General features: G+C 35.4%; 1 protein-coding gene across 1 annotated transcript in view; it reads left to right on the forward strand.

The window, feature by feature from the left end:
• Nucleotides 1-14,875, forward strand: part of LOC112048003 (C3 and PZP-like alpha-2-macroglobulin domain-containing protein 8) — a 242,446-nt gene that overhangs the window by 163,821 nt on the left and 63,750 nt on the right. Inside the window, exon 7 of the mRNA XM_052883732.1 lies at nucleotides 5,738-5,893. Within this exon, the coding sequence (XP_052739692.1) occupies nucleotides 5,738-5,893 (156 nt within the window). The remainder of the gene's footprint in view (nucleotides 1-5,737; nucleotides 5,894-14,875) is intronic.

The following is a 14,875-nucleotide window of genomic DNA, read 5'->3' on the forward strand; positions in this document are numbered from 1 at the left end:
TGACCCAATAAAAATCGGTAAAAAAGTCGATTTTTGCAGACTAAATATATTAAATAATAAAGTAGTCTGACATAAATTTTAAGTGGACGTGCCGAAATCTGGAACCACCACAATAATTGCAAGATTCATAAATTTGTATAATTTTCTATGAATATTACAACACTTAGGCAGTTTGTTCCTAGGATCAAGGACCATATCTTTTATAAATTAGTTAGGTAGATAATTATGAAAATAAAAAACATACATACCAAATGTAATACCAATTCGAAATAAACGTTCCTTGCCTATTCACTAATTTGGTCTTTATTAACTTACCTATTAAAATAAACATCAAATTAACTGAGAAATGTCATCTACCTACTGTATGGCATCCATGATTAATTTTCAGTAAGCACCGGATGACATTTGTTACATACTCGTAGAATCTCAATTTCGTGTATGTCAACTAATATACCTCAAAGTTAATGAATTACTCTGCTTATCGTAATAATGATTTTATACATAAACACAGAGTCATGAAAATTCCTTATAGTTGCCACTTCTGCAAGTAAAACTAATAATGTATATACTGAATGTTTTTCCGCAATCGTATTTCTTCTGTTTGCCCAAAATGAACTTTTTCCTCGTAGCGGCATCTGTGCCGCAATATTATAAAAGTTATAAAACTGATAAAGTGCTCATAAACGTAATATTATAATACTTATGGAGCAGTCCGTGAAATATACGACGCATTATACAAACGTTTATATGACATTTAAGAAATTAAATATCACGTGTCTCAATCGGTGAAGGAAAACATCGGAGGAAACCTGCATACCAGAGAATTATCTTCATTCTCTGCGTGTGTGAAGTCTGCCAATCCGCACTGGGCCAGCTTGGTGGACTATTGGCCTAACCCCTCTCATTCTGAGAGGAGACTCGAGCTCAGCAGTAAGCCGAATATGGGTTGATGACGATTTTTAAACGACTTCCCAAAAGGAGGTGGATACGGCTATATGTTTTATAATGATAATGAAATATGTAAAATTTTCAGCACACTGCACAACTGAGATGAATATTATGACACGTAAATGGGGATGATGACTAGGTTTGAATATATTGATTTTTATGATACATTCGGGTAAATAAGGTCAATGTTAACTGATTTATACATAAAAAGCAAAGATCGTCTGGATATTTACAAAATAAATAAGATTATAAAATTTCAAAATCTATTAAATTTTTTTTATCGTAATTAGATGAAAATTCATACAATTTTAGCTTCCTTACATTAAATGTGACATTCTTCAATAAATGAACTATAAACATAAACGCACAAATAACAAAGATATTAGTAATTTTGTTTGAACGCCCATACAAACCTAACGATCAGCGAGCCAACGACGTCACTAAATCGTGCCATTTTGTATGGGGCGTTTTTCAGGGATCCGCGGCAGCGCCGCAAATCTGGCCCTTTAAATCCCCGTAGCTCCGAAAGTAATGATCGCAGATACCCTGTTACTTTTACAAAATTGCTTTGCTATTAGTATATTCTTAATTTATATACAAGCCCCACCAGCTTTTTTACGTCCATTAAAAAAAACTCTCGTGCGAATCTAAGGTTAAAATTTTGTTTATTCAAATGTTGCTGACAAACGATTTCGGCTTTAGAGAGTCCCAAATGTTCAGTCGAAAATCATAACTAGCCTTCAGCAGTCGGGTTATAATTATACTAATAGCATTAACAACTGAGTCTTAGGGCCATAAATCATTTCTCTATATCTATCTCGCTTGCACTTATGGGTCTTATGGAGCCGTCTAGTGAAGGGTGTAACAATGAAAGACATATTATCGATAAGTAAAGTTTATTATCGTATCTTGTTCACAAAATTAAAAAAATTAACAATATTTGATTTAATATAATACATATTTCATATTATATAATTATTAACTAAATAAAATTAATCTTCATCTGAGTCTTCATCATCAGAATCTTCGTCTTCTGCCAAATTTATTATATATTAGTATCCATAGTGCGCAACGAGTAACACATGAATGTATTTATTTAATTGCAGTAAACACATTTATAGCAAAAAAAATACGCAATGCAATTACATTAGAAACCGACCAATCAGAATCGTCCAAATCATTATTGACTCATCATTAGCACGTGCGCAGGTAGCCGTTTATCGATAATTAGGGTGCGCAGGTAGGCGCGCTGCACATTCCTATCTTTTTTGACTTTTATGACCGGACGACTCAGATGATAATGCGCATACTATAACAACTAATTACATATAACGCCGCGCGAAGAAAAGAAACAAAGGAAGAACACTTAGATAATTAGATAAAAACATAATATATCACGTGCAAGCTGCTGGAGAGAGATTCTAGGCGATAAGACGATCAATCATGAGCTTAAGAACATTGGATAGTTATATTATTAACTAGGCAACTCTCCTAGCTTTCCTTGTGTTGAAATTATTTTAGGCGTTGTGGACGCCCACGAATTAGTTATCGATAAAATCGATGTAAACTTTCGTCCCCTTTTTTACAGTCAGTGTAATATTTATTTTGAATATAACTTGAAAGATTGAAGACAGACATTGATAAAAAATTTTAATAAGTTTTATATTTTATTAATGGTCTATATACCAGTTTTCAAAAATATATTAGTGGCTGATTTATAATTTTTTGATAAATTTTCAACCCCGTTATAGTCGATATACTTGTATCCAAATATGAGGTACATGTTTAACCCACTTCTATATTCTGCTTTTTTTACGAAGGGAATTATTAAATAAATCAAAACTAATCTTTCAACCCCTGATTTGTCCCCTTTAACATATTATTTATATTTTCACGACGAACGTAATTTTTTTAATACAAAACTTACATACATAACCAGTTATTATATTACTATTGCAATAGTCAAGTGATAGTCGCAAAGATTGTGATATAAATAAAGCTCTTCTAAAGGCCGTGAAATATTACGAGTAAGTAGAATGTAGTGGTGCCAAGGAGAAAGAAAACACGTCATATTAATACAGATTGATGCGTCAGCGTTTTTGTGCTGTAGTGTGCTTGTCATGATATTATTGTTATGTTAAAGAAAGATAGATAAATAACTATATAGGTATATGTTCATATTTGTATAATAGAGGTACCTTCAAAGTTTTTTTTTATACTATTAGATATGTCATGACCTCTGCCTCCGATTCCGGAGGGTGTGGGTTCAAATCCGGTTCGGAGCATACACCTTTAACTTTTCTGTTGTGTGCATTTTAAAAAATTAAATATCTCGTTTCTTGAACGATGAAGGAAAACATCGTGAGAAAACCTGCATACCAGAGAATTTTCTTAATTATCTGCGTGTGTGAAGTCTGCCAATCCGTATTGGGCCAGTGTGGTGGACTATTGGCCTAACCCCTCTCATTCTGAGAGGTGACTTGAGCTCAGCAATGAGTCGATTATGGGTTAATAACGACAAATTAAGCTCGGCGGTTAGATTTTGAAATTTTTCCATGTTCAAGGCTAGGCGGAAAAGTTCTTCGACAGTTTTATGCTAGTCCAGTCCCTTATGTTTCGTAGGACTTCTTCCTTCTTCCTACTCTAGAATGAAAAAATCTTAGAATGAAAAAAAATCGCGCGAGGAAGGGTAAACGTTGGATACGACTAAATCTGCACCTTTTTAAAATATTATATAAAACCCTAAATTAATTTACCCGAGCTAGGAACCCAAGACCGCTCTATTACAACTACGACATACAGTTCATCAATATAGAGAAGTTAAATTTGCTTATTTAGGTTAAACCAAATTGGTAAATATTAAATTGGTTTTATCTAATCACACCAAATATCATTAAATTTTCTCATAATTAGTAATAACTAAAACCACTTCGGTAAAATGTGGTTCAACAAAATTTACGACACTAGTTACCACGAATTAGATTTAATGACATTTATGTACAATCAATCCTATTAAAATGGAAGCCAAATTCAACAGATATGTGTGTCGTTATCGATTATGATAACAAAAGAAACCATACCTAAATGGGTGCCAAATTCTATAGGTATAGATGATAAAACAAAAGAACATTAGATAGCTCAACATTAATTGACTTGGATAATTTTCGCATAAAAGTGTATATAAATCGTTTTCAAATTATTTTTGTTAAATGCACTTAGGTATTTTATTCCTGGTAAATACTAATTGTTATTTTTGTTAGTGTCTTAGGTTTTATCCTCATTGCCTCACGGGAACTGGAATTACGCGGGTGAAACCGCGGGACGTCAGCTATTTTACAAAAAATAAGAAAATTACAAAACATAAATCTGAATTTTAGATAAAAAGGTCTAAATCCTTTTTATCCAAAATTCAAATTTATTATTTCTTTAATTCAATTATCAGAAGATGTTGAAACAAGCCATATGTATTTTAAATGTTAAAGAGACTTGTATTAAGCCGTAATACAGTACCTAATATAAAATTTGAATAATAATACAGTGATCGTCTAAATATAACAGTATTGCCCCGGGCTAAGGCTTTATTAAGTCATTTAGTCCCGACCTGGCTTAACTCCTGAGTCGACGAAATACCTCTTGATATGAAACAGCTGTAATTAAATATTATTATCAGCTCAGATAGAGTGTGTTTGAAGGGGCTTACGGTGAATTGTGTATTCGATTACACAGTGATATCACATCTCTTATATTTAGCGATTGCTAACTACTAATTGGCTTTGTTTTGTAGTAGGTATATAATTAACTAGAGGACGCCCGCGAATTCGTCTGCCTGGAATTCAGTTTTTACAAATCCCTCGGGAACCATGAATTTAAAATGATTTTTCCGAGATAAAAAGTAGCCTATGTGTTAATCCAGGCTATAATATATCTCAAAGCCAAAGTTCAGCTAATTCGGTTTAGTGTTAGGCGTGAAAGAGTAACAAACATTCATATCATCAAAATCATTAGTTTTCGTAAATCTCGGGAAACCATGGATTTTTCGGGATAAAAAGTAGCCTATGTGTTAATCCAGAGTAAAATCTATTTTCATTTCAAATTTCAGCCAAATCGCTTTAGTAGTAGCGGCATTAAAGAGTAACAAACATACATCCAAACATCCATACAAACGCGTTTATAATATTAGTAGGATTCAATTATTATTTACTCCTCCTCCGTGAGTCGTAGTCCTCATGTTTGAGGGTCGTGTCCATCTCCATCAATTCTTATTTCCTCACGAAGACCAGTGACGACATCTTTTCTTATCTCCGGCTAATCAGAAACCATCATTGACAACAGACTCGAGTGCGGCCCTGGTCAGAAAAGCGCATCGGCTTCACTCCTGCGGAATTTTTCCTTCTACTTTTTCAGTATCAACATTTTATTCTAGATTGTCTCTGTCTCTCCAGAATGTTCCTGAAGTACTCTAAAATACACTCGAGCCGGGTTGATATACAGCCTTGTTTTATTTCGAGCTTGACATGTAGGTATATAGATGCGCTGGTACGAAATAATTTTCCTCGAACACTACATCTCGAAAGCGTCAATGCGTTTGCGGTCTGCACATTTTAGAATCCACGTTTCAGACCCTTAGAGAAAATGCAGTAGACGAGTGTTCTCAAGAGATATTTATTTAATATCCATACTATACATATAAGACTATATAAAACTACAAAGGAGGGATTTTTATGTACTTTGAAGTGCAGAACATTGATACGAGATTATTTAGTATTTACATTTATTTTTGTTTCCACAGGTCGAAGCTATGAGCACGGAAAAAAGGGTTCGAGTCCGTGTTAAGCTCTACGACGATAAGACCGACATCTACAGCCAAGACATTGACATGTCTACTGGAGAAGGTGGCTTTATCGTGCCGACTGTCATGGCTGATGCGCCTTACGTCAATCTGCAGGTGAGTAATTATTCAGTCGTTTAAAATTGGAATATTTAGATTGTAAATCATATAGAACCAACCAATATATTTTATCATTATCAATCTCGCCATTTTGTTGTTGTTCTTTCAAACTACATTTCTGTGTTCTGCTCTCAAGGGTATAGGGTCTTCTTAAATTCCTAGGCTTTGCTTTATTGGTTAATAAAATTACATTCCCTTACACGTCAGGCTGATGGGTACTGTTGTAAGACGTGGTCATTAAATGCCCTAGGAAAAGTGTCTCTATGTACAAGTAGGTATAAGCGATGGATTTCCAATTACCATCAATACTTGGTCCTTGCTCGTAGATACGGTTGAATGGCCGACTGATATTGTGTCCCTAAGCTCTAATATACTTACGATACGATTGTTTATGTAGTTTTATACTTCTGTGTGAAACAATAAAATAACATTATAAAATGAAATTTTCCCATATTTATAATCATAAATTTATTTCATCTTTATTTTATGATAAAATTTTATTCGCCATTTAAAATACAGATTATTTAAGAAACAGGGAAATAGGGAACGAAGATAATTATTCTTATTCTTCACCATTCTTAATCTGGTTAGTCATGTAAAATGCCGCAATGCAACATAACTTGGGCGGAAAATCCCGCCTTTTGCGTAGCTCAGCCTTTTTACTGAATCTACTAATGGGCTCTCAAGGAATAAGCAAATATACCGACAGACAGACTTTGCATTTTATAATATTCATAAGGATAAAGACTATGGAAAAGGCCTTCTTATAATGGAAAGTCGTTTTTGCCTTTATTTGAAAATCGCCGCGAGCGAAAAGAATGAAGGCTTTGATGCTAAAAATTCTACGAAACTAAAATTTGTTTTGACTCGACATGGAAAGTTCTTGACTATAAGCTTGTTAATGTAGACAAGAACAAATTATTATTTATATAGATACGTATGTATGTTGTCTACAACTTCTTCGTTGCTCCCCTGGTCCTGGATTCGAACCCGGTGTCGGGCTGTAAAATAAAGTTTTAGGGTTCTCCTTCTCCCAACCCCTGTTATGAACGAATTTGCCAAGCTATTACCACTAGTGACTAGATCAACGATTTATAATAAACTAGCGGACGCCCGCGTCTTCCGCGTGGAATTTAGTTTTTCACAAATCCCTCAGGAACCATGGATTTCTCCGGGATAAAGCAGCCTATATGTTAATCGATGCTATAATATATCTCAATACCAAATTTCAGCTAATTCGGTTAAGTAGTCGAGGCGTGAAAGAGTAACAAACATTCATATCATTAAAATCATCGGTTTTCGCAAATCTCGGGAAACCATAGATTTTTTCGGGATAAAAAGTAACCTATGTGTAAAAAGTAGCAGAGTAACATCCATTTCTATTGCAAATTGTAGCCAAATCGCTTCAGTAGTAGCGGCGTTAAAGAGTAACAAACATCCAAACATACATCCAAACATTCAACAAACTTTCGCGTTTATAATATTTGTAGGATTATAATTTAAGTCAAATCTTATTACAAAAATGTAGTTCACTTGTACTTAGTAAGAAAATTATAATAATAATCCGCCTCGATGGACTTTAAAATCCTTCGTGACGTCACTCAGCGCAGTCTAAGGAAGCAATTACTGCGACCGAAGTGCTGGTGACATAGTCATCATGCAAATACGAGTTGAACGAGATTGCCAATCCGCCCAGAGTGGCTTGAGGGTTGATAACTATCTTGAATTATTATGTCACCTCGCTGTGAAAGATGCCATGCTCTTAGAGTAATGTACTGTTTTACATACTGTATTAATACTTACTAGCACTAGTTGATGCAACAAGTAGACAACCCACCTGCTGATCTATTCACTAATTTTGTCTTTATTAACAATCTATAAAAATAAATAGAGTTGTCAGTCGGTACCGCATGACATTTGTTACATAGAATCTCAATTTTGTATAATGCCAACTAACACATGTCAAAGTTAGTGAATTAGCCTACAGAATTTAACTATCAAACAACTATCGTCTTTTTTATTTAATGACTAGTAGATCCCACGTGATTCCCGTGGGAATATGGGGATAAAATATAACATAGTTACTCGCTGTTTATATAGCTTATCATTGGTCAAACATTTTTTTTAATAAGCCTATTGAATGTAAATAAACAAACAATTCGTTTGTTTGTTTATTTACATTCAATATTTCCTCTATAATATTTATTATATTTATACGACAATGGCCCTAGACTGCGATCACACCAGCAGGGTTATTATGTATCTCAGTGTACCTTTCAAATAATGAGTCACTACATGTTTTTCAACATATTTTCGTTTCTGCAATCATCTAATATCGTATTTTCATTAAATGACATAAGTACAGTAGCTTCATTTGAAGTAAAGTGGCAGTAATATAGTAAATAGGTAGTAGGAAGTAGTAAGATTATTTCAACCAAAAACCGTTATTTAAGTAATTTCGTTGAAATAATCATGTTAGATGACCGTTAAACAGAAAAATCATTACCATTTGATGTAAAATATAGAAATATAATAAAATAAAATAATATAGTCAACATATTTATGTTAGCTTACGAAAATACGATGAAAAACGATGTAGTGACTTATTACTTAAATGGTAGACCGAGTTACTTAATAACCCTGTTGATCGTTAGTAACGATGCAATCTGAATTCTGAAATGATAGCAAAATTACGTCTTGCAAGAGGTACAAGTTAATTTTATCCTTCGACCTTCAATGATATACGATGACATCCTTGAGATTTTGATGATAAATAAAATTGTGACACCTACTATAACTAAGTCACGTATTCAAAGTAAATTATTAGTCGGCAACAGTTAGTTTTATGAACCATTAAATTTTAAAAGCTCTCCAAAAGCTTTGGTTTCCTATTTTTTTTTTCTCTTTTCGTCGATAGTGATGATACAGCAGATTAATTGCCAGAGTGCAATAGAAAAATCGGAGCGCTTTCAAAAATTTATAGTCTCTGACCGGAAAATATATTTAGTTTTATGTTTTTGTAACATTTTCAAAACGTTGCCTCTGTATATTTCAAGAGTGGTGTAATAAACTACCTTCCGTTTGTTTTTGTTCTGTAAAAATATTTCAAATCAAGTCAAACATACAGGCACTCTACACTAGGTGAATTGGTAATAGTCCCTCATATCTTAATCTAATTACCTGCGCAGGAAAATTTTGGGCATTTTATTCTATGTGCTATATTTCTAGAGCCGTAATAGCCCAGTGAATATGACCTCTGCCACCGATTCCGAAGGGTGTTCAAATCCGGTCCGGGGCATACACCTCCAACTTTTCAGTTATGTGCATTTTAAGAAATTAAATATCATGTGTCTCAAACGGTGAAGGAAAAACATCGTGAAATTTGCATACTGAATATGGGTTGATAATGACTAGATTTCTATTGTTATTAGTTAGGCCATTACTCTTGAGCCTCATAGAATAACTCAGAGTAGATAGAGCCTCAATAGCTCAAAGGTAAGAGCAGTTGGACTCATCACCGAGGGGCGATGGTTCGATCCCCGCACCGTTGGCTTATTGTCGTACCCACTCCAAATACAGGCTTTCCCGACTAGTTGGAGGGGAATGGAAATATTGGCCAAATATGAAAGATATGGCAAATAATTTTTTTTTTTTAAAAAGAGCTGTGCTTAGAGTCTTTCTAAATCAAATTAGAAATGATTATATGCACTAAACAACCAGCCACTAATATACGAGTTGTAAAGGCAAAGGCACAGTGCAAAAAATGTTATCTTACCTTACCAATGAAAAACTTTATTAATCAAGTGTGTATTTATAATCAAGGAGTCTTCTCACAACTTTTATACCTATCGAAAGTATAAACGTGATTTGAAAGGCCAGCTCAGCGCATCCAATCAGCGTGGATTAATGAAATTAGTCTAGCTTCGCGCTGAGTTCGCTAAACTCATGTATATCTTGCTAACTATCGAGACACATCTGCGAAAGTAAGTGCGAAACGATTTTTATCCGACTACGGCGAAGCCAAATGGGAGGGTAATGAATAATTATTGCCTACTCGTATTACATATCCTTTCATTGGTGATGCTCATTTATTTCATAAATGCTTATAACAAGAATATTTTTTATTTTTTAAGGACACTAATAAGTGATATTTAAAATCATTCTTTGTTTTTGATGTGATCTATGGCCATTTTGTTTCTGGCAAGGACTGAAGCACAGTATATTTCTGTTCATGCAGTTTGTTCAACCAGGCCTAACTTACAGGTCAATGAGCCACCACTACCTCTGTCGGAAATCAGATTCAGTTAGAAGAGTTCATCATAATAAAATATTTATATACCCCGCGGCCTTTACGGGGTCTAACGGGCCTCGCTCACTAGACGCCCACGACTACGATTAGAGCAGTTGGCCGTGGTCACAAAATCTATGGTTTGGCCGTTTCCAGATCAGAAAATTCTGATGTATATGATTCTGATTCCTCACGATGTTTCCTTCACCGATTCAGACACGTGATATTTAATTTCTTTAAAAGCACATAACTGAAAAGTTGCAGGTGCATGCCCTGGACTGGATTCGAATCGAAGGCAGAGGTCACATTCACTGGGCTATCACGGCTCTCAAAGCATTATACTTACGATTTAATTTAACGAGTAGTACTGAGCAGCATAGCTAGTATATTAATATATTCAAAAAGCTTTTGTAGCTCCAGTGGAAGTGGAGACGATTTGACTTTATCTGAGCATAATTTTTCACGATGGAACTCGGTGGCTCACTGAAAAATGTTCGCCGATAAAGTACAAAAGGGCGTTTCCTGAAACAGCTACAAAGGATCGCCGGGATGAATAATGATGACAATAATAATAATTGTAACAATGCGTTACAGAATTGGAGCGATCTTACAATTTTTTATATTAATAATAAGAAGTGGAAACATACGATTGTATCGAATGCGAAGCGATTTATCACTGAGCCATCGTCAATAGAGCACCGAAATGGGAATTTTCAAACGAAATCGAGATCGGAAATGAACCTCTTTACCACTGAGTAAGTTCTATTTTACTGCGTCGTTGTTTTAGTGGTTGGTTAACGTGACTTTGCCGTGGTTAGGTCTAGGGTTCAAATGCTGTGAGGGGTTATGAAAAAGTAAAAACTGAAACTTCTAGGATCTTATTTCATTTAATTTCTTACGTGCTAGAAATTCTTTGTAGTAGTAGTAGTAGTATTTGCGGGTAGTAGTTTTAAAGGGTACCTAACTACGACAGTCTTCAGCATATGCCGTTTACTTTGATACATCGAAGACCTTGGGTTCGATGCCCACAACAGGAAAATATTCACGTGATGCTTCCGGTATCCTCCGATTCCGCAGGGTGTGGGTACGAATCCGATTCCGGGCATGCACCACCAACACTTCAGTTCTGTGCATTTTAAGAAATTAAATATCACGCGTCTCTATCGGTGAAGGAAAACACCGTGAGGAAACCTGTAAACCAGAGAATTTTGTTAATATTCTCTGCGTGTGTGAATTCTACCAACCCGCATTGGGCCAGCGTAGTGGACTATTGGCCTAACCCTTCTCATTCTGAGAGGAGACTGGAGCTCAGCAGTGAGCCGAATATGGGTTGGTAATGATGATGATGTTACCTAATCTTATGATTAAATCTTAATCTTTATAGTCGCAAACATAAAATTAGATGATCCACCCCTAAGTAAGTTAAATAATATTATTCAATGTTCATCATTCATTTCATTTCAGAAAACTGAAAAAAAAACCAAATTCGATACGGACGTAGTCGTAGGCAACGTCCAATTATACTGATACAGTTATAAATGTATGATTAGCTATATTGTTATAGTTGATAAGGACAATCTGGCTTAGAACAATAATGGCCGGATTACCGGGAAACTTAGTTATTTCTATCCCGGATTAACGCTGTAATTGAAGACAATCAAGATTATGTTCGACTTGATGTTATCCGGGTAATTGGGATGATCGTGATGTAGGCAAGAGATTCACTAGTTCAATATTTGCATTTGAAACCAATACCAGGCTCAATTATATCTGTTTTCTTAGCATTAACTATTTTATCATTGATAAAGAAAGTAAATGCATGTATTTTCAAAAATTTTGGCACACACCTTAACACTACTTTAGTGTCTCGACCACCCAGGCAAGTCAAAAACCAAAATTAGCTTCGAACTTTAAAAGTTACCAGCACAGCTTTATGCTGCATGTACCAAGCAAATATTGGGCATACAGACCTGATACCTTGAACCAGGTAACAAGATATAGTACGATTATTAATTCCAGACAGTAAAATGACATTTCAGTGACAGTTGCACTTCTCTTTTTACTGACTGGAATGAATAATCGTACTATAGTAGGTAGTTGGTGCTTCTATTGCTAAAACGTTAGCTTTAGCGTAGCAGACATGACAGAGAAAATCACAGCAATTGGCTGCAGAAAAAGCCTACTTTTCCTAACGAGCTCAGTCACAAAAAACTCTACTTCTACTAAACTTTAAAAGGATCCTTACATTCAACATTATAATAGCTTAACCGTTACTTTCGTTTGAGGAAACAAATACTCAATTACAACTTTGACAGCCTCCGTGGCGCAGTGGTATGCGCGGTGGATTTACAAGACGAAGGTCCTGGGTTCGATCCTCAGTTGGGCCGATTGAGATTTCCTTAATTGGTCCAGGTCTGGCTGATGGGAGGCTTCGGCCGTGGCTAGTTACCAACCTACCGACAAAGACGTACCGCCAAGCGATTTAGCTTTCCGATGCTTGTAGAAACCGAAAGGAGTGTGGATTTCATCCTACTCTTAACAAGTTAGCCCACTTCCATCTAAGATTGCATCATCACTTACCATCAGGTGAGATTGTAGCCAAGTTGTAAAAAATAAAAAAAAATATACCTATTATTTTTTACATAAGAGACAACGAAATTGAAGTTTTTTTTAAAACCAACCTGAACCGTAGGTACGGGCGTCCACTAGTTAGTTAGACAATGAGAAAAGTAAATACTATAAACGGACTCAGAAATAATGTCCATTACACCTTTGCTGACCTAAGCTAAAGAAAATACCAAAGTATAATCCCGACACAACTGAATGGCCCCTCTGGTCGGGTGCAGATTAACCAACGCGCCCGAAATATCTCCATTTGTATTCTATGTCGGTGCCTCGATTACTATCCAGGAGTATTGAAGTTTCACAACTCCCGAGCCCTATTAATGAGGGTGATTTAACTAAATTAGGTCGGAGGCGCGAATGGCCAATTCCGAATGATCTGGATGGAACTGATCCGAATTAACGACTCATTGGCGACACGGTTCGGAGAGGAGATTTGATTCCGAACTTCTAAATTATACTTTGATTACTGTTACGGTTATTATTTTGTTTGATGACATCGTGATTGGAGATTGAGAATTTAATTGGAATTAGGAAATTGATGGTGGATTTGCAGAATCAGAAAATATGGAAATGTTGTTCAATCACAAATATTAAATAGGAAATATGAATAGGACTCCTATAGAACTCGCTAATGGAAATACAGTTAATATTCTTATTTTTGCTGCAAAGCAGCTTTGCGGGGTTTTGGGTTGCAAAATATGATTGCTGGTGAATTTAGAAGCATAAATGAGACTTTAATACGTTAAAACACTCAGAATAGCACAATTGAGGGCTTGTTTGAAACTCATTTGTTATTTTCTTTACAAGTTAACTACAATTTCACCTGATGGTAAGTGATGATGCAATCTAAAATGGAAGCAGGGTAACTTGTTACGAGGAGGATTAAAGTCCACAATCATTTCGGTTTCTACACGACCGTAGGTAGGGGTTTTGCCGGTAAGGTGTTAACTAGACACGGCCGAAGCCTCCCACTAGCCAGACCTGGACCAATTAAAAGAACCTAAATCGGCCCAGCCGGGGAATGAACCTCCGACCTCCGTCTTGAAAATCTACCTCGCATACAACTGCGCCACGGAGGGTCAAAAACCTTATTGGACTAAGCCCTCATTCGCACGTTTCACACATTCGTTTTTTAAATTTGGAAATAGACCTTCATTCAATTTCATACTATACGTTACGCCTGCCAACGCTGGGTTTTAACGCATCGCTTTTTTATCCATCGTGCGAATGAGAAACCAGAATCACCAAGGTATGGCATGACTGACTTTGAATATATGTTGGCCAATATTTGCCTTCATATGTTTATAGGACAATTAATCAGAAGTAAATAATAAAGAAACGTTTTTTTCTTACAAACGAAACTAAAAAATTAAGTTATAGGCAATATTCATAAATTTACAAATATTTAACTAAATAGAAGCAATGAATACACCCAACTTCGAACAAAAAAATCTGCATCATCATTTTAGTTGATGAGCCTTGCCCACTTAGCAATTTTTTAAATATTTACCTACTCACCATTAAAACAAATTCTAAAGAGAAAATGATTTGGCTTAAAAACATCAATAGGATTGCAATTCACTTATACACAACATTTTGTAAAAATAAAACTAGTAGGTATTTAAAATATTCATTTGAAAACCGCATGTTTTTATCGAATAACACGTAAAAGCCGAAGCAATAAATGTATTTGGTTAGAGTGAATCTTCAACTTTAATTAATGATCCTCTGGTCAAACCACAGTCTGCAAATTCACTAAATGAATCGATTTCGAACTGGATTTCAGCTTAGCTAACTCTTTGGGACACGCCTCAGTTCACGACGAGTACAAATTGGATCCAGCCAAAACTAACTTCACGATTGGTATTGATAAGATTAAACGAAATTGAGTTCGAACACATTTGCAAATACCTAGTGGATTTAATATGTTTGTTTTACAGCTTTTTATTAATTGACTACCTCGTGATTTACACCTATAAGTGTCTTGCAGATTATCCAACACTAGCTGACACCGCGCGGTTTCACCCACGTGGTTCCCGTTCCCATAAGAGTACGGGGATAATGTA

This window comes from Bicyclus anynana, chromosome 10, assembly GCF_947172395.1.
Source record: "Bicyclus anynana chromosome 10, ilBicAnyn1.1, whole genome shotgun sequence".
NCBI lineage: Eukaryota > Metazoa > Arthropoda > Insecta > Lepidoptera > Nymphalidae > Bicyclus > Bicyclus anynana.